The sequence below is a fragment of the Salvelinus namaycush genome, chromosome 4 (genome assembly GCF_016432855.1).
Source record: "Salvelinus namaycush isolate Seneca chromosome 4, SaNama_1.0, whole genome shotgun sequence".
In the NCBI taxonomy this organism is placed as follows: Eukaryota; Metazoa; Chordata; class Actinopteri; order Salmoniformes; family Salmonidae; genus Salvelinus; species Salvelinus namaycush.
Window position 1 is genome coordinate 27,105,387 of NC_052310.1, and position 26,354 is coordinate 27,131,740.

At 46.7% G+C, this 26,354-nt stretch overlaps 1 protein-coding gene across 1 annotated transcript in view; it reads right to left on the bottom strand.

Moving 5' to 3' along the window:
• The window catches only part of LOC120045563 (glutamate receptor ionotropic, NMDA 2B-like), a 58,084-nt gene that overhangs the window by 23,024 nt on the left and 8,706 nt on the right, over nt 1–26,354 (bottom strand). Inside the window, exons 2-4 of the mRNA XM_038990467.1 lie at nt 8,380–8,523; nt 7,721–7,991; nt 3,892–4,084 (exon numbers count right to left, since the gene is read on the bottom strand). Of these exons, the coding sequence (XP_038846395.1) occupies nt 3,892–4,084; nt 7,721–7,991; nt 8,380–8,523 (608 nt within the window). The remainder of the gene's footprint in view (nt 1–3,891; nt 4,085–7,720; nt 7,992–8,379; nt 8,524–26,354) is intronic.

Genomic DNA, 26,354 nt, shown 5'->3' on the forward strand with positions numbered 1-26,354 from the left:
GCTCATTTTTGTGCTACCCTCCTGAACTGAATGGTCTCTGCATTGAGAGCTAAGCAGCATGCCCAACAACATGCCCAGCAACACTAGCCAGGCAGACCGACACACTGCATACCAGTAACTACACATACTGAACCACAGAAAAGCTCACCACTATCAATGTTCTCCCATCTGCTTCCCTGAGGACCCGACCCCTCACTTCCTCTCCACACAGAGCAGCTCTCCACAGACCTCAGCATGCCAGCATGGAGTCACAGTCACACATTCACACATTCACACGTCAGCCCCTGTCATCCACACACATCCACACACATCCACACACGAAAAAGGGAGCGTTTGACTGTGACATCTCCAGGTAACTGCCAAAATAATGGAAACACTTGAGTAAATGAGGGATTCATAGTATATTGAAAGCAGGTGTTGTTCCTGAGTTAATTAAGCACTTAACATCCCATCATGCTTAGGGTCATGTATAGAAATGCTGGGCAGGCCATTATTTTGGCTACCATGGCTATGCCCCCATAGGATGACACTGCCCCGAGTGGTCACTGAATAGTTTGATGAGCATGTAAGCGTTTTCCACCACCGTCAACATAACACCAAATGAGGGAATTACTCATGGAAGAATGGTGTCACATCCTTCCAATAGAGTTCCAGACACTTGTAGAATCTATACCGAGGTGCACTGAAGCTGTTCTGGCTCAACACCCTATTAAGACACTTTATTATGGTGTTTCCTTTTGGCCGTTACCTGTATGTTGCGTAACGAGAGGTATACAGTACACCGCTGCACCTTGGTATGATGTGTGTAGGAGAGTGGGAGAGTGTGGATTCGCTTGATAGAATGACATGATAGGTAAACAGGTAGATGCAAACTGGCAAACAACATTCTTCTTCTGTGTCCTCCGAAATGTCACGGGTCCAAAAGACAGGATTTACAACGTCCTTTCAACATTTCTCAAATATCCTTCAACTGAATCGTTCTACTTTTATCTCTCTCTACTGCACGTGGAAAGATAAAGTATGAAATATTAAGTGGAGAAATAATAGAGAACCGTCTGTTAGAAGTGCCATGCGAATCAGAGGCAACCTTGGCACCGACGCAAAGCCTATGGAATATGCTGCATAAATGATAAACCATTTACAAGGTGACTGGAGAATGTGTCCTCTTGAACGTTTAGGATGGTATAGTTATGCATGACAATGTACATGTGGGGTATTTGTGTGCAAATGTGTATACTGTACCATCCTACACACGTTGACAACGGCGACACAGAGACTCACACAAGCATATGTAATGTGTTGCCATGGTACCCTCAACCACCAAGATTTCCAAGCCAATCTGCTGCGTTGCTATGGGAACCATAATCTCACAGAGAGAGAGAGAGAGTGTGATAGAAGAGGGGAAAAGAGAGGGGGGAGACGGGCCATATTTCTCTCTTCACTTCACTTCTACCCCCTGTTTCTCTCCATCGCTGTAATGATACTGTTCTTTGCTGTGAAATGTGTTTAACTTTCCTGCCTATGTCACCTTCTCCCACTCACTGCCCTCCTAGCTCGCTCTCTCTCAGTAAAATCACCACACACCTATATACACCCCTTCCTCTTAGTCAACGCATAAAGCCCAGGGGAGGACGTGTCATTAACGCACACAGGCCACATGTCAGATTATGTAGATACAGTACGGTGAACACACAGGCCACATGTCAGATTATGTAGATACAGTACGGTGAACACACAGGCCACATGTCAGATTATGTAGATACAGTACGGTGAACACACAGGCCACATGTCAGATTATGTAGATACAGTACGGTGAACACACAGGCCACATGTCAGATTATGTAGATACAGTACGGTGAACACACAGGCCACATGTCAGATTATGTAGATACAGTACGGTGAACACACAGGCCACATGTCAGATTATGTAGATACAGTACAGTGAACAGTACAGTGTGTGTGTGTGTGTGTGTGTGTGTGTGTGTGTGTGTGTGTGCGTGTGTGTGTGTGTGTGTGTGTGTGTGTGTGTGTGTGTGTGTGTGTGTGTGTGTGTGTGTGTGTGTGTGTGAGAGAGAGAGAGACAGAGAGAGAAAGAAAGAGAGAACGGCAGTCTGACCCAGTTCCATTAAAGCCCCATCATAAACAGGTACCATTTTACATCCATCGCCCAAAAGCTCTGTGAAGTAGTTCACTTCCATCCCCATAACAGATACTCAGCAGGAGTTTATGGACTGCAGCTGCCTACTGACTGGACCTGGCAGAGGCCACTCCAAAGACCATGCAGGGTCAAAATACTGCTCAAGCATTTGTCTTCTCCAACAGATAAACTACTGCAGACCTACATTTCCACAACACTTAAAAGCACTTGACCCCTTTTCCAACACACTGCTCATTTATAACATGTAACTTGTTCATGTTTAGGTGGGTCAGAGTCAGCTTTGTTAGACCATGATCCAGGTGCCTTCAGGTTCCACTAATGGAACGGTCCATACTATACTCTACCTGTATGTAAAAGTACAGGTAAAAGTCATTCAATGTATTCCATGGTGTGTTTCTACTGACTCTAACATGATTCTCTTATAAGAAAAGAAAATATCCATTCATTTAGAATTTAAAAAAACACACCACTCACATATGATACCTTATACCGGTGTCCTAGATCCTTGACAAATACCTCGGGCAAATACAGGATTTCATTTTGTTTTTCCACACATGACTTATAGCGCTAATCAGGTCCCCTAACTCTCCGGGATTCAATAAGTGAAAAACCCTGAAGGGAAGTACAGCAAGGTATCAACATACGCGTTTCATATTTCAGCTAGAGTCACACAGAAAGGCTGTGTGTAAGTGGCCATAGACTTCTTTATCTTTTTTATCCGATAAATTAAAAACGACAATCAAATGACGATACATAGTAATATAGGCTGTCATAGGTCTGATAACCCCTGGCATCCCATCAGGCTGCTCTCATAGCCCCATAGTGTTATATCTATCACATGAGAGGAGCACTGATTGAGTTAGCAAGAGTCTATCTGTCTATCTGTGGGCTTGCTGCTAATCAGCTCATTGACCCCCTGAAGACAGAGGTTATCAACAAACAGGTCTGGTTCAAGTAAAACCAGAGCATGATCTGAGACCAGTTCAGCATGATTTAATCAAATGCACAGCCTAGTTGATTATGAAACAGTGGGTTAGAGGCGGCTGGGGAGAGTATTACAGAGGACAAATATACCGGGGACTACTAGTAGCCGTGCCGTTATCTAAAAGCACTGGGCAGTGGCAAACAAATACGGCATAACGTAAGTGGCCTACGCTGAAATGACACCTGACAGCTTCCTGTGAGACAATACAGCAGGCAGAGCTTCCGAAGTGAGCTAGACTCAGTTAGGCTTTGAACTGCAACCAGAAATGCTTGTGTGAGAGAAAGCTCAGAGCATCCCCAGGTGCTGCCGTGATACAGCAACAGAAACAGCACTCAGCCGCTCCCAACAAGCCCTGAATCAGTGGAGGAAACAGGATTTTTGTAAGCAGCCAAACCCACTTTGGTGTCCCAACAGGATGCCCAACAATCCCCCAACACATAGAGGCAGAGTGGCAAAACATAGAGTAGGGTGGAACTGCCCCGGAATGCAATACCACGCTCAGTTCCACAGAGCAGCGCAACGGGCTACTGTTCTCAGACTGAAACGCCACTGGGACCAATTAAAGCGCTGGCAAAGCAAAGCGCGGCAGAATGCTCCGCATCACAACGAGTTCAAAAGGCCCAGCAGAGGAAAGGAGAGGGTCCGGGTGTGGGGGTGCAGCACGGGGAGGGGGGCTGTTTTGGGAGGGAGATGTGTGTGTTACTCTTTGTGTGTGCAGATGTTGAAAGATTTCAAAGGGTTGATTTACCTGAGCACCTCATTGGGGTTCCCAGCAATGGGCCCCTTCTTGTCCGTGGCCCCGTGGCACTCAGACTTCATCAGGGTGTGTGCCCCCCTGTCGAGCATCATGGTGGAGGTTGCCATGGCGATGACAGCCACCCCATCGCGCACGCGAGCCTCCAGGCCGTAGTCCCACTCGTCATACGACACAGAGATTAAACCTGTAGAGAGACAGAGAGAGAGAGAGAGAGAGATGAGAAGGAGGGGGTGGATAGAGAGAGCAAGGGAGAGAGAGAAATGAGGGAAGAGGCAGAAACAGATAGAGTGATGAGAATAGGAAGAAAGGGAGAGCAGAAAGAGAGAGATCCATAACATACGGTCGACAGAGGAGACAGTGACAGGAGGGAGATAGAGAAAGAGAATAGAAGAAAAGGGGTTATGCACTCAAGGGGCTAAACACACTATGAGGCGTGTGCCACACACCACTGACAGCCACCCCTCTCCTCTCTTCTCAGTCAAACTGCATCCTCACGCCCTCTCCGACTGCTCCGGCCCGCTTGACAGGGTCTGGCCAATCCATTACCAGGCAACTGGACAGAAATAGACAGACAGCATCCAACCTGTAGACCCACGGGGCTCTGGGATGACAGCTCAGTCTCTCCAGGACCATATCTAATGTCACACTCTAGTTGACACTTTCTCAAGGCTTTTATAGTCACCCTACAAAAATGATATTATAGAACTAGAGTGTGTGCATGCTAGTGGAAAGGGTTGGTTGGTTGGTAGCCAGTGGGAACTGTCCATCTCAGGACATGAGGAAAATGTTGCAACAACTTAGACAATCTCATCTCCCTTAGCGATGGGGGTAAACAGGAAGTGGGGGACAGTGGCGTTGACTTGGAGGTGTATGAGCACTTGTCCTTCCATTTGAACTGCAGTAGTCCTCTACTCCCCGCCCCTCCTTCTCGTTCTAACTGTTTATTGGAGGACCTGATTACAAAACCACGCCATTGGTGCCAGACAGCTCATCATTGTCTGTGATGTAAGATTAGGAGGGTCACATGCTAAATACGTCAGCAATATCTGTGCGTCGGGAGAAGTGTGTTTAAGTGAATTGCGAAAGAGAGAGGGATAGAGGAGGGGGGGTGGGTAGAGGAGGGGGAGGAGGAGAGAGGGATAGAGGAGGGGGGGATAGAGGAGGGGGAGGAGGAGAGAGGGATAGAGGAGGATGAGGAGGAGGAGAGAGGGATAGAGGAGGAGGAGAGAGAGAGGGATATAGGAAGAGGAGAGAGAGAGGGATAGAGGTGGAGAGAGAGGGATAGAGGAGGAGGAGGAGAGAGAGAGGGATAGAGGAGAAGGAGGAGGTGGAGAGAGGGATAGAGGAGAAGGTAGAGGAGAGAGGGATAGAGGAGGAGGAGAAGAGAGAGAGGGATAGAGGAGGAGGAAGAGGAGGATAGAGGGATAGAGGAGGAGGAGGAGAGAGAGAAAGAGGGATAGAGGAGGAGGAGGAGAGAGGGATAGAGGAGGAGAGAGAGGGATAGAGGAGGAGGAGGAGAGAGGGATAGAGGAGGAGGAGGAGAGATAGAGGGATAGAGGAGGAGGAGGAGAGAGAGAGGGATAGAGGAGGAGGAGGAGAGAGAGAGGGATAGAGGAAGAAGAGGAGAGAGGGATAGAGGAGGAGGAGGAGAGAGAGAGGGATAGAGGAGGAGGAGGAGGAGAGAGAGAGGGAGAGAGGGATAGAGGAGGAGGAGGAGGAGAGAGAGAGGGATAGAGGAGGAGAGAGGGATAGAGGAGGAGGAGGAGGAGAGAGGGATAGAGGAGGAGGAGGAGGAGAGAGGGATAGAGGAGGAGGAGGAGGAGGAGGAGAGAGGGATAGAGGAGGAGGAGGAGGAGAGAGAGAGGGATAGAGGAGGAGAGAGGGATAGAGGAGGAGGAGGAGGAGAGAGAGAGGGATAGAGGAGGAGAGAGGGATAGAGGAGGAGGAGGAGGAGAGAGGGATAGAGGAGGAGAGAGGGATAGAGGAGGAGGAGGAGGAGAGAGGGATAGAGGAGGAGGAGGAGGAGAGAGAGAGGGATAGAGGAGGAGAGAGGGATAGAGGAGGAGGAGGAGGAGAGAGGGATAGAGGAGGTGAGAGGGATAGAGGAGGAGGAGGAGGAGAGAGGGATAGAGGAGGAGGAGGAGGAGAGAGAGAGGGATAGAGGAGGTGAGAGGGATAGAGGAGGAGGAGGAGGAGAGAGGGATAGAGGAGGAGGAGGAGGAGAGAGAGAGGGATAGAGGAGGAGAGAGGGATAGAGGAGGAGGAGGAGGAGAGAGAGAGTGATAGAGGAGGAGAGAGTGATGGAGGAGGAGCGAGGAGGAGAGAGTGATAGAGGAGGAGAGAGTGATAGAGGAGGAGAGAGTGATAGAGGAGGAGAGAGTGATAGAGGAGGAGAGAGTGATAGAGGAGGAGAGAGTGATAGAGGAGGAGAGAGTGATAGAGGAGGAGGAGGAGAGAGAGAGGGATAGAGGAGGAGGAGGAGGAGAGAGAGATAGAGGAGGAGGAGGAGAGAGAGAGGGATAGAGGAGGAGAGAGGGATAGAGGAGGAGGAGGAGGAGAGAGGGATAGAGGAGGAGAGAGGGATAGAGGAGGAGAGAGGGATAGAGGAGGAGGAGGAGGAGAGAGGGATAGAGGAGGAGGAGGAGAGGAGAGAGTGATAGAAGAGGAGAGAGTGATAGAGGAGGAGAGAGGAGGAGAGAGTGATAGAGGAGGAGAGAGTGATGGAGGAGGAGCGAGGAGGAGAGAGTGATAGAAGAGGAGGAGGAGGAGAGAGAGAGGGATAGAGGAGGAGAGAGGGATAGAGGAGGAGGAGGAGGAGGAGGAGAGAGGGATAGAGGAGGAGGAGGAGGAGAGAGAGAGGGATAGAGGAGGAGAGAGGGATAGAGGAGGAGGAGGAGGAGAGAGGGATAGAGGAGGATTAGGAGGAGAGAGGGATAGAGGAGGAGGAGGAGGAGAGAGGGATAGAGGAGGAGGAGGAGGAGAGAGAGATAGAGGAGGAGGAGGAGGAGGAGGAGAGAGGAGAGGGATAGAGGAGGAGGAGGAGGAGAGAGGGATAGAGGAGGAGGAGGAGGAGGAGAGAGGGATAGAGGAGGTGAGATACTGTAGCTCTCCAGAGTGCCACTTAAGGAACGCATCAGTGGAATTACCTATGAGGATTGGAGGCCATCAAACATGGCCGAAAAGTATTTAGCGTGCCCGTTAGCAAATTGGCATGTTCGCGTGCACCTTGGCTTCACACTGAACCATCGCAAACACCAGGCCTTAACTATATCGCGTACCACATTATTTTTTACTCCCAAGTAGTTATGAACTTAGTGAGACAATTCACATTCTGAAGGTTACTGTAAGGCCTATACTGTAAATTCATCAAACAGTGATAAACTGAAGTGTTGATTTTGACAGTTTGACACAAAACACCCTTAATTCATGCAGTATCTGCCATCTGTCACAGACTAATTTGCAGGACAAACCTTCTCAAGGGACAGTTAAAACCTGCAGAAAAACATGTTCATTACCCCGCCCACTCGACCATCACACATCATATGATTTACATAGCTAACATGGTAATATATTATTAAGGGCCATATCCATCAACTTGAGATGCAAGCGATTTACGATGATTTATCGTAAATCATGCAGAAATATTAATGTAAGATTTTGCACCCAAAAATGTGCATTGCGTGCATGGATTTCAGGTTAGGATTTGATCAGTACCAGCTACCTGGTCCCACATATTCCCAACTATAAATCAACATCAAAACAGCAACCAATCATAGACTTTAAATGGAGATAAATCACATAGAACTTATTCCAAACCAACCTGTAGGGAACTCAGCAGGGATCACTTCAGCATCCCCAGCCACCAGCGAGGGGACGATCCAGGTGTAGCCGTAGCCCGTGATCCCTACAGAGTGGGCCACTTCGAAGATGGTATTGGCCTCCTCCTTAGTGCAGTACAGCAGGATGACGGGGCTCTGCAGCTTCTTCAGCTGGTTCTGAATCTTAGAGTCTCCATCGTCCACTGACATGTCCAGCAGCAGAACCTCCTCCAGCTCCCAGCCCACAAAGCTGTTCTCTATGGTGCTCCGAATCTACAGGGTAGAGGGAGGGATGGAGGGACCAGGGAGGAAGAAGTAGGTGGGTGAGTGGTAGGGTTGGGTATGATAATATGTAATATTGAGTTATCACAAAAAGTGTTCAACGACATTGAGGAAGATAGAGGTGTGTGAGAGGGCTGAAGGGCCATTTGACAAGGCCAATCTGATTTCTCTCGACGTAACAGTATTTAAATACCTACGGACACTTCCTGACTACATGAACAAGTTGAGTAGTTGCCTTCCTATCACTATCCTAGAAGTTAAGACTATAAGTCCACGGTGACGTTAGAATCTGCTCATGGACTGCCTGGTGGCAGTATTCAAAGGAAGGAGGGAAAAAGAGAGAGCTACCCTGTCGTGAGGGCGTGTATTGGTGAGTTACCTTGGTGACAAAGTCCAGGTATCCGGGGTAGTATGTGGTGACGATGGAGAAGATGTACCAGTCGTACTCCTCCATGATGTTGAGCATGACCGAGGCCTGCTGCTCGATGGACGGGCCGAACTGGAAGAACATAGAGTTGTCATCCTGGGGGAACAGAAGAGTGGAGGTTAGTAATGCTACATGTCCACATTGAATATTGAACTGGAGAGGAGGCGTCTAGACAACACTCTGCAGTTTTTCCCCCCAATACTGTATGTGTGTGTGTGTGTGTGTGTGTGCGGCCGTGTTTCTGTGTGTGTCAGTGTGTGCGTCGGAGTGTGAAACCAGGCGTGTCTGTCAGCCGGGCAGGGTATTGAAATCTCCTTGGCTTAGGAATCCGTGCTTCACTCAACATCAAAGCCTAACCTCTACAACCCAGGGGACAGACATGGGTTGATCCGTTACCTTGTTTCCACATGAATGAGATCAGACTAAACCACTGAAAAGGCACAGCGGAAAGGGGTGAATAAGTATGCTGTGTGTGTTTGCTACTTATATATGATATATCATACATGTACATAATAACTGTGAATAAACAGTATATTCCACAACAGTATATTCCACAACAGTATATTCCACAACAGTATATTCTACATGTCTAAGTCGGTGTAAATTTCCACTGTACCTTCCTCTCCACTAAGCCATGAATGACCCCCTAGCCCTCTTCCATGTGTCCCTCTACACACTACCTTCATCCCATCTCATCCCCTTTTGCCACTTTCTTTCTCATGTCCCTCTCTCCTGTGATCTCTCTCTATCTCCTCTCCCGCTCCCTGTCCCATTTATTCCAGTGAAATTACTGCCGGGACACAGTTATAATTGAATTTCCAGCCCCCCTCCTCCACACGATCCCCTGCAGCTCCCCTCCTCTCTTTCTAAGAGCAGTGTTAATGTACTGGCCCATGCAGTCATTCAGAGAGCCAGAAGTCCGCAGAATGTTCATTAGCAAAAAAAAGAGAAGAAGAAAAGAGAAGAAGAAAAGAGAGAAAAAGGACCCAGAGCCAAATAAAGACTGGCTTCATTTACAACAACAATAATTAAGGTCAGTCCGAATTATCACCTCCCTGAGCGCTGGGGTATCGATTAGCACACATTAAAATGCCTGAGGAGGGAGTGTGTCTCTGTCTGTCCCAAACAGCCACTGCAGTCTACTGTACTGGACCACAACACAGAGGCTAAATAATAGGAGGAGAGAGGGAACAACACTGAAGGATAAAGGGAGAGAGAGACAGAGACAGAGAGAGTAAGCTGGGTGAGGAACGAAGAGGGTAAAAGAGAGAGGAAACGACAGAAAAGGAAGGAGGGAGAGAAATTAGTCAGAGAGAGCAATGGAATCGTGAAAGAAGGTGAGTATGGAGGGAGGGGGAGGGAGGGGGGTCTATGGTAACAATGAGGGGAGCGGGTGGCTGGTGGGCTGTGACCTGGTACAGACTGCAGAGTGAGTGAGCAGCAGCGGGCCAGGGAGTCAGGGCAGCGCCAGCCACAGCTGCTAACCCACAGCCGATTGGTGCTGTCAGGGACAGACAGGATGCACATGTATACCCTCCTCTCAGCAGCACCCAGAAGCCCTGACAGTAGTGAGGGGGAGAATAACCGATTCAGTTACATATCGCTATATTATTTCTTGACAATTGTAAAAATAATAAATAGCGCTAGTCGGCTGTACCTGTGCCAAAACTCCTGTATTTTTCATCCTATATCTTGTTCTCTATCTTCTTTTTAAACAGTGAGCCAACATGTCTTCACTTTTATTTCCATGACTGATCAAAACTCATTTTCTCATGATCTCGCTTGTTTCTCTGCAGCAGACATATAGTGAGCAATATGTTTGGAACATAAAATCGCAATAAAATCGCAGTATGGGATCACAATAAATATAGAATCATGGGAATCGCAATACATATCATTTCGGCACCTAACATCGTATCGTGAGGTCCCTGGCTATTACCAGCCCTACCTGACAGAGCCGGAGATCGGTCCTCTCTCTGCCTGGCTGCCTGCCCCACAGCTGTCCAATGAGAGAGCTCACACACTCACCAAGCAGCCATTTGACTTGGAGGGAGAGAGTCAATAACTCAGGTATTTCAATTAGACACGCAGGGACACACCAATGCCTACAAAGAAATGGAGCTTCTCCCAGCCCTGCCTCTGAATACGTGCATACAGGCACATCCCTGTATGCAAAAGGCAAAAATATGTATGCAAGAGGCAAAAATACACAGGGATACATTTATGCACTATATGCACAGCGTAAGGAGTACAGTATGTTATGTACACTGACTGCACACAAACAGATCTGGGACAAAGTTACCTACAGTACAGCATATACAGTATAGCATATACATACAGTCCACGCCACCCCAACCCACACAAGTATTCAATGTACATTGTATTCCGTATGTGGGTGTGCTTTGCATTACTGCAAGCCTGTAAGAGTACCTGGTGTCCCTGCCTCAGCAACAATATAGATTTTTTTGCCGTTTTGAAGAATGTTCAAGTGTATTTGATTTTTTTCATAAAATTGCTGTGTTTTTTTTCATTGCTGTTTTTCTACTTGTGTGAGTGTGCTGTCTGCTCCAAGGTTTTGACAATGCATATTTCTATCCTGCCTATAAAGGGTTCTTTGAACATGAGCGAGGGGGGGTTGCTATTGACTGCTGCTCTGCACTGCCTGATGGGTGGAGATGCAAGAGCGAGGAAGGAGAGCAAGACGGAGAGAAAGAGAGGAGAGCAAGAGGGTGAGAGAGAAAGCAAGCAGGAGAGAGAGAGAGAGCGAGAGAGAGGGGGGAGAGAGAGAGAGAACAGCTGGGTCTTGCTAGAAGAATAGCTTGTTTAAAATGTACAGTGCAGGATACATACACAACACAATACATAAAGTACATAATAGCTAACAGAATTGTCCAATCAAACACACTGATATGAACACAAATAATGCATGCACTCAGAATACATAATCAAAATGAATTTCAAAAAATGTCATGAACATGTTCACTCACTTGTGTCTCATTATGTCCTTCTCTCTCTGTCTCTCTCCAGCTCTCTCACTCACTCATTATCTCTACCTCAATGAGACCTGCCTCTCTTCCCCTCTCTTCCCCTCTCTTCCCCTCTCTTCCCCTCTCTTCCCCTCTCTTCCCTGCTCTCATGCTTCATCATCATATTTCTTATCATAAAAACCTCCTTATCTTTAATCAAACACATGCAGACTTAATTAGTTCTCACATTTGTCAGACCATCACCTAATTAGCGCTGACCTTATTCTAACTACTTTTTGAACCCTAATTAAAAAATCCCAGGTCTTGATTAAAATATTTGGCTAATTTTTCCCCTAACATGATTGTGATTATAATGTAACCACCCGTCACAGCAGCCCTTCCAGGGAAAAGAGAAGAGGAACCAACGGAAGACCAAAGAAAAAAACTGAGAGCTCTTTGTTTTGCCTTTCGACATGAGACGTTAGCTGACTGAAACCCGAACCACTTAACTCACACAGATCGTTTCTCAATGGCGCATTTCTTGTCTAAGTTTAGACGGCAACCAACTGAGGGCTGCAGCAGTTTGACGTCTTTCCACCCATTACCAGCTCTGTCTTAATAAAAAGGCTGCAGAAATACTGATCAGCCCACAACATCTCCTGTGGTCATGACATGCACTCAAAACCCCCGTCTTACAGTAGGTTAGTCCTTTGCAGGCGGCCAATGTCATTCCTTTGCTGCACGTCCTCTCTCTCTCTCTCTCTCTTTCTCTCTTTCTCTCTTTCCCTACCTCTCTCTCTGCCCTCATCCTAAATTGCACCTGTCCTCTTTCTCCGCCACACCAGGCCCTGAGCCATGGTCATGCTGTGGCTGCGTCTCGCCACTTCACACTCAGACGTCGCTGCGCTAACAGACACTGACTCCCCGTGCCAGCACCCACAGAGCTGGAGGTAACACCAGGTTTGCCTCAATGCGTTCACTCTCACACACACAGGCGGCAGAGCAGGGCAGGACAGGGGCAGTGGTCAGCCTCCGCCCCTAACCCTGCACCCAGAACACATCCCCACCTCATGGACAGCTCAGACAGGTCAACTAGGTCTCTGTGTGAGCGAGTGTCTGAGTTTCTATGTGTTCTTTTTCAGGCAACATGTAAGCACGCTCTCCGTCACTGTCAGTGTGAAAAGACCACCCGCTTTCTCCTTTTTCTCCCTCCCTCGCAGCTCCTCCTTACCCGTGCTCCCACCAATTAGCCAGATTAAAATTCAAATCTGCTTTATTGGCATGACAGGAGTATTTCCAAAGCGGAACATGTTACAAGACAGGGTAAGACAATAAGCCTATCTACACACTCCCTCCTCCTTCCCTAGCTGCCTCTCACTGCTTTGTCACTGAGCCACCCAAGACCCCTCCTCCTTTTTAAATCACTGATACCACAACAGTCCCCTTGCCATATCCAGGTCGCTTGTCCTGTGTGTGTGTGTGTGTGTGTGTGTGTGTGTGTGTGTGTGTGTGTGTGTGTGTGTGTGTGTGTGTGTGTGTGTGTGTGTGTGTGTGTGTGTGTGTGTGTGTGTGTGTGTGTGTGTGTGTGGTGTGTGTGTGTGTGTGTGTGTGTGTGCGTGTGCGTGTGCGCGTGTGCGTGTGTGTGTGCCCTCGTTCTGCCAGGCGTGACACTGGCACACTAACGTGCCTTTGGGCCGTGGCTGGCTGACAAAACTCCTACGAGGCATGTGTCTGCTGTGGTTTTTTAGGTTCTGGTGGGAGAGCATCCAACCTGCCACTGGACTCATGAATTGTTAAGAGTATCAGTCCCTTGTTAACTCTCTGACTTGGTCTGACTCCGTCTGTGAAGTGGGACAACAGGACATGCATCTCTTTCCACCTCTCATACTTCCCTTTTTCTGTCTCCCTCTCCAACACACACTCCCACACACATACACAAATATACACACTCCCACACACACACACACACACACACACACACACACACACACACACACACACACACACACACACACACACACACACTCCCACACACTCCCACACACACACACACACACACACACACACACACACACACACACACACACACACACTCCCACACACACACACACACACACACACACACACACACACACACACACACACACACACACACACACACACTCCCACACACTCCCACACACACACACACACACACACACACACACACACACACACACACAGACACACTCCCACACACACACACACACACACACACACACACACACACACACACACACACACACACACACACACACACACACACACACACACACACACACACTCCCACACACACACACACACTCCCACACACACACACACACTAGCTCTCCCTGAGATTCAGACTGGCATGAAAGGCGACGCTGCCAAAGCTATTTAAACACAACAATATGTAAATGGTACAATGGTCCATTAATGTCAGTAAACCCAGCAACCTCCTTTCCACCATCAAAAATGTTTAATTCACTCCCATCTATTCTCTCTCTCTTCCCTCACATCTCTCTCTTTCACACATTCTGCATAGTACACAGACATGTTTTTATTTAACTAGGGAAGTCAGTTAAGAATTCTTATTAACAATGACGGCCTACCCCGGCCAAACCCGGATGACGCTGGGCCAATTGTGCACCACCCTATGGGACTCCCAATCACGGCCGGATGTGTTGCAGCCTGGATTCAAACCAGGGACTGCAGTGACAGCTCTTGCACTGAGATGCAGTGTCTTAGAGTGTTGCGCCACTCAGGAGCCCATGGAACCCACCAACAGTAAAAAACAATATACATTAGAGAAGTAATATTGGAGAGAGAGAAAGAGAACATACAGAACATAGTGAGACAGAGAGGAAGAGGTTGTCGTTACTGCACTAGCTGTGTGTTAACACTGGAGCAGTACATGTATAACCATGTCATGCCAATAAAGACTCTTTTGAACCTGAATGTGGGAGGGAGGGAGGGAGGGAGGGAGGGAGGGAGGGAGGGAGGGAGGGAAAGAGAGGTGTAGGGGGGATTAAAGGAGACTGCTCTATAGTGATGTGCTGCTGATCCAGTGTTCAACTGCTTTGGCAACACAGCAGTCATGCCAATAAGCCAATAAAGTTCACCTTTGAACTGAATTTGAAAGAAGAACAGAGGGAGAGGGGGAGAGGGGCGAGAGGAAGAGATAACACGAGAAAGGGTAGAGAGTGAAAAAGAGGGTTACTTTGTTATAGCTGGCATACATATGGATGAAATCTAAAATTCTATTTTAATGAAGTGGGACAATGTAGAATAAAATGAAATTATGTAAAACATTGAAGAGATCCTTCCAAAACTGTATAGCTATAATAAAAAGTTGAGTGACCGGGACTTGACCCCAGTAGATATACTTGTTATATTATCGTCATATCAGGGTGCTTTCAACACCAGAATGGTAGGTTCATTTCCTGCAATGGGCCACATACAGCATACTGAATATATGTTCACTTCAAATCGCTTTCATGGTAACAGAATTACACTCCGATTTAAAAAAAAATGTATGCCAAACAAAAAACATTGATTTCAAAGTTTAACAAACGATACAACAATGACTTCTTTGAACAATTTACACGGTAAATAAATGTAAAAAATTACTGGGAAAACTGTGCAGATGCAAAGTTTGGTAACAGAATCTCCCTCAGTTTTATTCTGTTACCAAACTTTGTATTTGCACAGTTATTCCTGTAAATGTGTCTTTGTTACATTTTCACTGGAAATTGTGAAAAGTATTCCTTGTCCGTAGAGTTCTATGGTTTGTTAAACTTTAACGTCAATGGTTTTTGTTTGATATGAAGTTGAAGTCGGAAGTTTACATACACTTAGGATGGAGTCATTAAAACTCATTTTTCAACCACGCCACAAATTTCTTGTTAACAAACTATAGTTCTGGCAAGTCGGTTAGGACATCTACTTTGTGCATGACACAAGTCATTTTTCCAACAATTGTTTACAGACAGATTATTTCACTTATAATTCACTGTATCACAATTCCAGTAGGTCAGAAGTTTACATACACTAAGTTGACTGGGCCTTCAAACAGCTTGGGAAATTCCAGACAATTATGTCATGGCTTTAGAAGCTTCTGATAGGCTAATTGACATCCTTTGAATCAATTGGAGGTGCAAGGAAGAAGCCACTGCTCCAAAACCGCCATAAAAAAGCCAGACTAGAGTTTGCAACTGCACATGGGGACAAAGATCATACTTTTTGGAGAAATGTCCTCTGTTCTGATGACACAAAAATAGAACTGTTTGGCCATAATGACCATTGTTATGTTTGGAGGAAAAAGGGGGATGCTTGCAAGCCGAAGAACACCATCCCAACCGTGAAGCACGGGGGTGGCAGCATCATGTTTTGGGGGTTCTTTGCTGCAGGAGGGACTGGTGCACTTCACAAAATAGATGGCCTCATGAGGAAGGAAATTATGTGGATATATTGAAGCAACATCTCAAGACATCAGTCAGGAAGTCAAAGCTTGGTCGCAAATGGGTCTTCCAAATGGACAATGACCACAAACATACTTCCAAAGATGTGGCAAATGGCTTAAGGACAACAAAGTCAAGGTATTGGAGTGGCCATCACAATCCTATAGACCTCAATCCCATAGAAAATGTTTGGGCAGAACTGAAAAAGCGTGTGCGAGCAAGGAGGCCTACAAACCTGACTCAGTTACACCCGCTCTGTCAGGAGGAATGGGCCAAAAATCACCCAACTTATTGTGGGAAGTTTGTGGAAGGCTACCCAAAACGTTTGACCCAAGTTAAACAATTTAAAGGCAATGCTACCAAATACTAATTGAGTGTATGTAAACTTCTGACCCACTGGGAATGCGATGAAAGAAATTAAAGCTGAAATAAATCATTCTCTCTAATATTATTCTGACATTTCACATTCATTAAATAAAGTGGTGATCTTAACTGACATAAGACAGGGAATTTTTACAAGGATTAAATGTCAGGAATTGTGAAAAACTGAGTTTAAATGTATTTGGCTAAGGTGTATGTAAACTTCCGACTTCAACTGTACATCAGCGTAAATCTGTTACCATGGAATTTTCCCAAAGCGACTTAAAGTTAGCACATATTCAGCATGCTGTATGTGGCCCAGTCTCAGCGTAATTCTGTTACCGTGGAATTTCTCTTTATTGGATTAAAGCATCTGCTAAACGACTATATTCCTATCATCACTATTATCAAAATGTGATATTGTTCAAACCCTATTACAACCCACCCTGCATGCATCCATCCACTGGCTATCATCCCTCCATCCTCCTAACAGCGGCAGGCGGGCAGAGAGCAGCACAGACGCTGGAGTGAGGCTGCACTTCCTCTCCCACACTGTGACTGCACACTGCCTCACCAGCTGTGTTCACAGTACAGACAAGCCTCTGGCAGCCACCTTCTCTATACCTCTCCCACACTGTGACTGCACACTGCCTCACCAGCTGTGTTCACAGTACAGACAAGCCTCTGGCAGCCACCTTCTCTATACCTCTCCCACACTGTGACTGCACACTGCCTCACCAGCTGTGTTCACAGTACAGACAAGCCTCTGGCAGCCACCTTCTCTATACCTCTCCCACACTGTGACTGCACACTGCCTCACCAGCTGTGGCACAGTACAGACAAGCCTCTGGCAGCCACCTTCTCTATACCTCTCTCACACGCTCTCCCTCTCTCTGTCATTGAGCGGGAAGACAAGTTCACATTCAAACTGGGGTTGAGTCAACATGACAGTGAATTTAGGGACGCCAGAGCAAAATATACTGTACAGTCGTTTTTCAACAACGGCAGCCACTTCAACATATCGACAGTATTAACTCCCACAAGATGCTCGTATGCAGCAGCTATTGGAAACTGAATATCTACAATAGGATAATCTGTCTCTCTTTGGGAATTAATTAAAAACACTTCTCTATTTCAAGCAAAGCTTTTGTTTCTCCACTTTTCCACATGTATCCTTTTCTCCATCTCTCCCTCTATCCTCCGTTCTCTTTCTTTTCCTGCCTGATCTCTGCTCCCATGTTACATGCTCACTCTCTATCTGAGCTGAATACAATAAATACATTTCCCAAAGATTCTAAAAATATATGCAACAAATTGACATCATGAGCACATACTGTACAGTACACACACCCTACAGACACACACATTCTACAGACACACACATCCTACAGACACACACATACACACACACCCTACAGACACGCACACACACAGACACACTACACACACGCACATACACACACACTACCCTACGACTACGCTATCCATTTCACGCTCAGCATCTTGATGTACTACTTGAAAGAAAATGTCCTTTATGGATACAACACAGACCTGAATAATACACTGAGATAAAACACTGGAATCTCAGCTGGTTATTCTCATATTGTGAGAAACTATCCAGACACCATCTGTAATTGAAATACAGACACTTTTGCCAGCGAAGATGCATGGAAGCCACAAACCCCGAATAAATAGCTGTGTCTGAGTCAGATATTGCCAGTAGCTCTACGTTATACATACTAATCTCAGCAGATCCACAAGACAACACTGACTCCCAGCAACCTGCGCTCCACTGCTACCGCTGCTAACAGAGCACTCCTACTGAACCATGCCACTGGCCATTTACACAGTGAGATATCAAATGGAGTGATATTAGTTGGGCGGGGGGTCATCAGATGGGGCCAAAGCCCTTTAAGGTACGGAGGCACCTCTTATCCCTCATTATTCTACTAGCCGTCTGACTCAACACCCCCTGGCCTCCACGCACACTGAGACCATCGCTACAGTGATGTTATGCTTATAGGTCCCTGTGTGTGTTCTCCACTCTCCCTCATCAACTCTTCGCTAATTTGCGTGTGTGAAGCCAAAAGTCAAATATACACAGTTACTAACACACACACACACACACACACACACACACACACACACACACACACACACACATACACACACACACACACACACACACACACACACACACACACACACACACACACACACACACACACACACACACACACACACACACACACACACACACACACGTTTAACCTGCAGTTAAATACAAAGGAATGAATCATTCACAGCACAAATATTAAATTCCCCATCAAATGACCAAATCTAATTCAGCAAAAGAGGACAACCGTCCATCTATGGCTTTTCATTTCAATTAGTTCAGCGTATTATCCTGAGAGTAATGTATTCCCATACAGTATTAAAAAAACACTTAATGTTTGTTTTATTTGTCTGGCTGATTCAGTCAATATGTCCAGGGTCACTCCTCCTCAATCAGCCAGCAGTCAGGGAGAGGGAGGGAGAGAGGGAGAGAAGGGAGGGAGAGAAGCAAGGGCGGGAGGGAGGAAGTTGAGTTTGCAAAAGGAATCAAATGAGACAAATGCTCATAACCTTGTGAGTGTACAGTACATTTGTCTTCCATCTATCTCTCCACCCATCTTGCTCTCTGTCCCTTCAGATCCACCTCTCTCGCTCTCCTCGGTCTCCCATCTGCTCCCCTTCCAGCTCCTCACGCTCTCACCATCTTCTCTCTCTCTCTCTCTGTCTCCATCCATCCCTCACTCTCTTCTTCTGGTTCCTCCACCAGACCCTCACACCTTTTTCTCAATCTCTTTCCATCCTTGTTTCAAATTCTCACATGTTCTCTCAGTGTCCCTCCATCTCTCTTGGACTTCGAACACACTGACAGCGTCATTGCGCAAAATAGTATGCAGCATCATCTGGATGTGTGTGCAACAAAAGTTCAACCTTCACCTTCTGCTACCATTTCTGTCAAGTCGTTTACGCATACATTCAATAAATCCAACGTATGCACCACACCAAACGCACTGCCTCTGCAACGCAATGCTGCAAGGCAAACTCAGCATTCCATTGGAAATGAATGTAATTCTGGTGTACCAAAATGCAATGACGCTGTCGGTGTGATCGAGTCATTAGGAACTTCTTCCACACCCTACCATTATCTTGTTCTCTTTGTCTCTAACCATCTACAGTGAGCTCCAGAAGTACTGGCGCCTTGACATTTTTTGATTTGTTTTGTCTCTGTACTTTGGATTTGAAATCATACAATGACTATGAGCTTTAATTTGAGGGTATTTTCATATAAGGTCTGTTTCATATAAGGATTGAGAAATGACAGCACTTTTTGTACATAGTCCCCACATTTTAGGGGACCAAAAGTATTGGGTCAAATTCACCTGTATGTGTATTAAAGTAGTCAAAAGTGAAGTATTTGGGTCCATGACTACAACAAGCTTGTGACTCTATACATTTGTTGGATGCATTTGTTGTTTGTTTTGGTTGTGTTTCAGATTATTTTGTGCCGAATTGAAATTAATGGTAAATAATGTATTGTGTAATTTTGGAGTCACTTTAATTGTAAATAAGAATATAATATGTTTCTAAACAGTTCTACATTAATGTGGATTCTACCATGATTAAGGAATGAATTGTTAATAATGATAAGTGAGAAAGTTACAGAGGCATAAATATCATACCCCGAAAAAATGCTAACATCCCCTGTTATTTTAATGGTGAGAGGTTAGCATGTCTTGGGGGTATGATATTTGTGCTGGAGTATAGAGCCAAAACAACAACAAATGTGTCGCTGTCCCAATACTTTTGGAGCTCACTGTATCTCTGTCCTACTTAAAACCCCTCTTTTTATATCCATCTCTCTGTCCTCCTTCCAGACCCTCACTCACTCCCTCTCTGTCTGACTGCCAAAGCGCCCCTTCGCTCAGCATCCGCCGTTACCCTTCTCTTGCTATCTCTTTGCCAGGTTCTCCATTTCTCTCTCAATCACTCTCTCCACAATGTTAATTCAAATTGGCTGGATTGGGAGGACAGCATTGTTCCAATAATGCCAAAAGCACTTACAAGAGCATAATCAATCTCTCTTTCTTTCTCTCTCTCCCTCTCTCTCTCCTCTAACTCTGTCGTTACTGACTCAATCTGAACTCTTTTGATTTCATACTTTTTCACCCCTTTCTCACTCCATCTCTCCATTCCACCCAATTGTGTGAGCAATTATTTATCCAACTACCCACTACTTTCAGTTCAACGTTTGCCCCAATTCTCCATCCATCCTTCTGTCTATTCCTTTGACAGTTCTCACAGCTGCTGCTCTCTGCCTCATGACTCATGACCTCTGCCCCCACTCCTCACCTCTAACCCACACACTTTATCTCTCCCTTTCTCTCTCTCTCCCTGATGTGTACACCTCTCAACTGGCATCAGCTGCACTATCAGGTCGGGAGAGAAAGGTAGAGAAGGCAAGAGATAGGAAAAGAGAGAGAGAGGGGCTGAGAGAGGGAGAGATATACTTCCAATTCATAGAGACAGGTTGCGTTTCCGTGGTAACGTGGTTTCCATCGTAACAGTCTTGCTAAAGATGCCATTAGTGTGAACAAAAAATCCACTCGTCGCAATGATGCACTTGTACGCATACAGTTTTCAGGCACACACACACTCTTACCCACACACACAACAAACACACACCCACCCCCTAACACACACACATACACACACACACACACACCGTCTAACCCACATACACACCCACACATCTCACACACTTGAGGTCAATTCCAGTGCCATCCTTATTCCAATGAGATCTGCTGCATCTCGTTCTAGTCAGTGAGCAGGATCAGTCGGGAGAAATGGATCGTCTTGAACCTGAATGGCAGCATCCTAATTGTCTTTGTTCATGGCCTTTGCTCTGTATTCAGAGCTGTAAAAGTCTCAGTGCCACAGACAGAGCAGCAGGGTCTGATCCTGTACCATGGCTCCGGGCTCTACAGCCACTGTGATTGTATTACACTGTCTTTGACTGTTATACAGTAAGGTGTTCAAAGACTGCCTTCAACCACAGTGTGCTAGAAGGGCCAAACTGATCCTCAACTAACACCGCAGTCTGTCATCAAGCTGTCTAAAAAGACATCATCACATCCACAGGTGGAGGCAGGGAAAAAAATAGAACAAAAGCACAGCGAAAGAAGTGAGAGAGGGATGAGAACAGAGAGAGAGAGAAATTGGGACGTGGGAGGGGGGTCTGTTCTGTTGTGTCATGTCTTTCTGGTTTTTGTTCTCGTTTTGGTACACAGCGTTCTGTGTCTTGAGGGACATTTACATACTGTATTGTTTAAAAGCCTAAGTGCCTCATGCCAATAAAGTCTACTAAGCCTGTTTGACTAACTTTAGAATTGCAAATGCAAATCTCTCCATGCCAACGAGGTACTATTTACTCCCTCAGACGACTCAGACAACATGAGAAGACCAATACAAAGCATCTGTGGTGTGTGTGTGTGTGTGTGTGTGTGTGTGTGTGTGTGTGTGTGTGTGTGTGTGTGTGTGTGTGTGTGTGTGTGTGTGTGTGTGTGTGTGTGTGTGTGTGTGTGTGTGTGTGTGACTACATAATATACAGAATATAAATATATGCAATATGTATACGCCTGACTATAAGGGTTATTATCGTTGAGTATCTATATCTTTGTGATATGTTGATTTGACATGTCTGAGACAGTCTGTGTGTACATACAGTACCAGTCAAAAGTCTGGTGCTCAGGATATGTGGGAACTCCTTCAAGACTGTTGGAAAAGCATTCCTCATGAAGCTGGTTGAGAGAATACCAAGAGTGTGCAAAGTTGTCATTTTTATTTATTTTTATTTCACCTTTATTTAACCAGGTAGGCCAGTTGAGAACAAGTTCTCATTTACAACTGCGACCTGGCCAAGATAAAGCAAAGCAGTGCGACAAAAACAACAACACAGAGTTACACATTGTCACGGCCAAAGCGCAGCGTTGTGAGCGTACATATTCCTTTTTATTAGAAATGACGCAGACAAAAACAATAAACAATACAAAACAACCGTGAAGCTTAAGGCTATGTGCCACAAATAAAGTTAACTTCCCACACTGAAAGGAGGGAAAAGGGCTACCTAAGTATGGTTCCCAATCAGAGACAACGATAGACAGCTGTCCCTGATTGAGAACCATACCTGGCCAAAACATAGAAATACAAAATCATAGAAAACAAAAACATAGAATGCCCACCCCAAATCACACCCTGACCAAACCAAATAGAGACATAAAAAGGCTCTCTCTCTGCGTGACACACATAAACAAACGTACAGTCAATAAACACAATAGAAAAATCTATGTACAGTGTGTGCAAATGTAGAAGAGCAGGGAGGAAGGCAATAAATAGGCCATAGAGGCGAAATAATTAAAATTTAGCATTAACACTGGAGTGATAGATGTGCAGATGATGATGTGCAAGTAGAGATACTGGGGTGCAAAAGAGCAAGAGGATAAATAACAATATGGGGATGAGGTAGTTGGGTGTGCAATTTACAGACTGGCTGAGTACAGGTACAGTGATCGGTAAGCTGCTCTGACAGCTGATGCTTTGTCATCAAGGCAAAGGGTGGCTACTTTGAAGAATTTCAAATCTAAAATATGTTCAGATTAGTTTAATACTTTTTTGGTTACTACATGATTCCATATGTGTTATTTCATAGGTTTTTGATGTCTTCACTATTATTCTACAATGTAGAAAAAAGTAAAAAATAAAGAAATACCCTTGAATGAGTAGGTGTGTCCAGACTTTTGACTGGTACTGTATGTATATTGGTGTTTGTGTGTATGTGTGTGAGCGCTGGGTGGGGCAGGGTGCTCTGTATGGAGACAGTTGTGGGTTCTGGTTATTTGTAGACGGAAGGAGTGAGGAAGGTAGTGTTTGCTCTAATTGAGGAGAACAGGGGAGGGGCACCATTTACATTCATCACAGGAGCTCACTTTGTCTCAACTCAGAGAACAGGAGAGAAGAAGGGGGAGTGAATGGAGAGATCTCTCTGTGTGATTTCACTGTTTTTCACAAACCTCTATGGCATTAAAACTATGGCATTAATTGTGTTTCGTCGGTCTAGTGGGGTGTGGGCCTGTCACGCTCTGACCTTAGATATCTATGTTTTCTTTATATTTTGGTTAGGTCAGGGTGTGACGAGGGTGGGTACGCTAGTTTTTGTATTGTCTAGGGTTTTTGTAAGTCTAGGGTTTTGTAGGTCTAGGTGATGTGTATGTTTATGTTTATGGTGGCCTGATATGCTTCCCAATCAGAGGCAGCTGTTTATCGTTGTCTCTGATTGGGGATCATATTTAGGTAGCCATTTTCCCTTTTGTGTTCGTGGGTTCTTGTCTATGTAACGATCGTCGTTGGGAGGAGGACCAAGGTGAGGAGGACCAAGGTGCAGCATGGTAAGTGTTCATTATTTTAATTAAACAACTGAACACTGAACAAAACAACAAAAAACGACAAACGAATAGTCCTGTAAGGTGATGAAAAACACTAAACAGGAAACAATCACTCACAACTCAAAGTGGGAAAACAGGCTACCTAAATATGGTTCTCAATCAGAGACAACGATAGACAGCTGCCTCTGATTGAGAACCACACACGGCCAAACACAAAGAAGTAGACAACATAGACATACAAACATAGAATGCCCACCCACATCACACCCATACCAAACAAAAAATAGAAACATACAAAGCAATCTATGGTCAGGGCGTGACAGTCTATGTGTAGTTGCCTGTCAGCACTCATTTGTATAGCTTCACGTGTCGTTTTGTTATTTTGGTTAGTTTGTTCAGTGTTCATTCTTAATATAATAAAGAATGTACGCATACCACGCTGCGCCTTGGTCCGATTCATACGACGAACGTGACAGAAGAACCCACCATAAAAGGACCAAGCAGCGTGTTCAGGAGGAGCAGACATCATGGACATGGGACAAGATTTTGGATGGTAAAGGATCCTGGACGTGGGAGGAAATATTGGCAGGAGAGGATCGCCTACCATGGAAGCAGGTGGAGATAGCGCAGGAGGAACGGCGACGATACGAGGGGACACGGTTAGCACGGAAGCACGAGAGGCACACGAGGAGTTTGGCTGAGTCAGGTTGGAGACCTGAGCCAACTCCTCGTACTTACCGTGGGGAGCGTGTGACAGATCAGACACCGTGTTACGCAGTGATGAGCACTGTGTCTCCAGTTTGCATTCATAGCCCGGTGCGCTCTATTCCAGCTCCTCGCATTTGCCGGGCTAGAATGGGCATCCAGCCAGGACGGATGGTGCCGGATCAGCGCTCCTGGTCTCCAGCATATCTCCTTGGACCAGGATATCCTGCGCTGGCTCTGCGTACTGTGTCTACGGTGCATCTGCACAGCCCAGTGCGTCATGTGCTAGCGCCCCGCACTTGCCGGGCTCAAATGAGCATCCAGCCAGGACGCATTGTGCCAGCTCTACGCACCAGATCTCCAGTGCGCCTCCACAGTCCAGTACGTCCTGTGCCTCCTCTCCGCACTCGCCCTGAGGTGCATGTCATCAGCCCGGTACCACCTCTATCAGTCCCACGCATCAGATCTCCAGTGCACCTCCACAGTCCAGTACGTCCTGTTCCTGCTCCTCGCACTCGCCCTGAGATGCGTGTCATCAGCCCAGTACCACCAGTTCCGGCACCACGCATCAGGCCTCCAGTGCGCTTCCACAGTCCAGTACGGCATGTGCCTCTTCCCCGCACTCGCCCTGAGGTGCGTGTCCTCAGCCCGGTACCACCAGTTCCGGCACCACGCATCAGGCTTCCAGTGCGCTTCCACAGTCTAGAGCTTCCGGCGACAGTTCCCAGTCCAGAGCTTCCGGCAACAGTTCCCAGTCCAGAGCTTCCGGCGACAGTTCCCAGTCCAGAGCTTCCGGTGACAGTACCCAGTCCAGAGCTTCCGGCGACAGTACCCAGTCCAGAGCTTCCGGCGACAGTTCCCAGTCCAGAGCTTCCGGCAACGTTTCACAGTCCGGAACCTCCAACGACGGGCCACAGTCCGGAACCTCCACCAACGGTCCACAGTCCGGAACCTCCACCGACGGTCCACAGTCCGGAACCTCCACCGACGGTCCACAGTCCGAAATCTCCACCGACGGTCCCCAGCCCGGGGTCTCCAGCGACGGTCCCCAGCCCGGGGTCTCCAGCTACGGTCCCCAGCCCTGGGTCTCCAGCGACGGTCCCCAGTCCGGGAGCTCCAGCGACGGTCCCCAGTCCGGGGGCTCCAGCGACGGTCCCCAGTCCGGGGTCTCCAACGACGGTCCCCAGTCCGGGGTCTCCGGCGACGGTTCCCAGTCCGGGGCCTCCGGCGATGATCCACGGTCCGGTTCTACAAAGGCGGAGGGATCAGCGTAAGGAGGGGGGGGGGGCTGCGTCCAGAACCGGAGCCGCCACCGAGGGTAGATGCCCACCCGGACCCTCCCCTATAGGTTCAGGTTTGCGGCCGGGAGTCCGCACCTTTGGGGGGAGGGTACTGTCACGTTCTGACCTTAGATATCTATGTTTTCTTTATATTTTGGTTAGGTCAGGGTGTGACGAGGGTGGGTACGCTAGTTTTTGTAGGTCTAGGTGATGTGTATGTTTATGGTGGCCTGATATGCTTCCCAATCAGAGGCAGCTGTTTATCGTTGTCTCTGATTGGGGATCATATTTAGGTAGCCATTTTCCCTTTTGTGTTCGTGGGTTCTTGTCTATGTGTAGTTGCCTGTCAGAACTAATTTGTATAGCTTCACGTATCGTTTTGTTATTTTGGTTAGTTTGTTCAGTGTTCATTCTTAATATAATAAAGAATGTACGTATACCACGCTGCGCCTTGGTCCGATTCATACGACAAACGTGACAGGGCCGGAGGCAGGACTTTTGTCCCACCTGGTGTATGGCTGTTTCTTAGTCACTAACATGGGTCACTTGAGTTGGAGATGACACCTGAATAGATTGAATTGTCACCTGGAATCGGTGTGGTTTGTTTGTGTGTGTGTGTTTGTCTGTGTGTGTCTGTGTGTGTGTGCG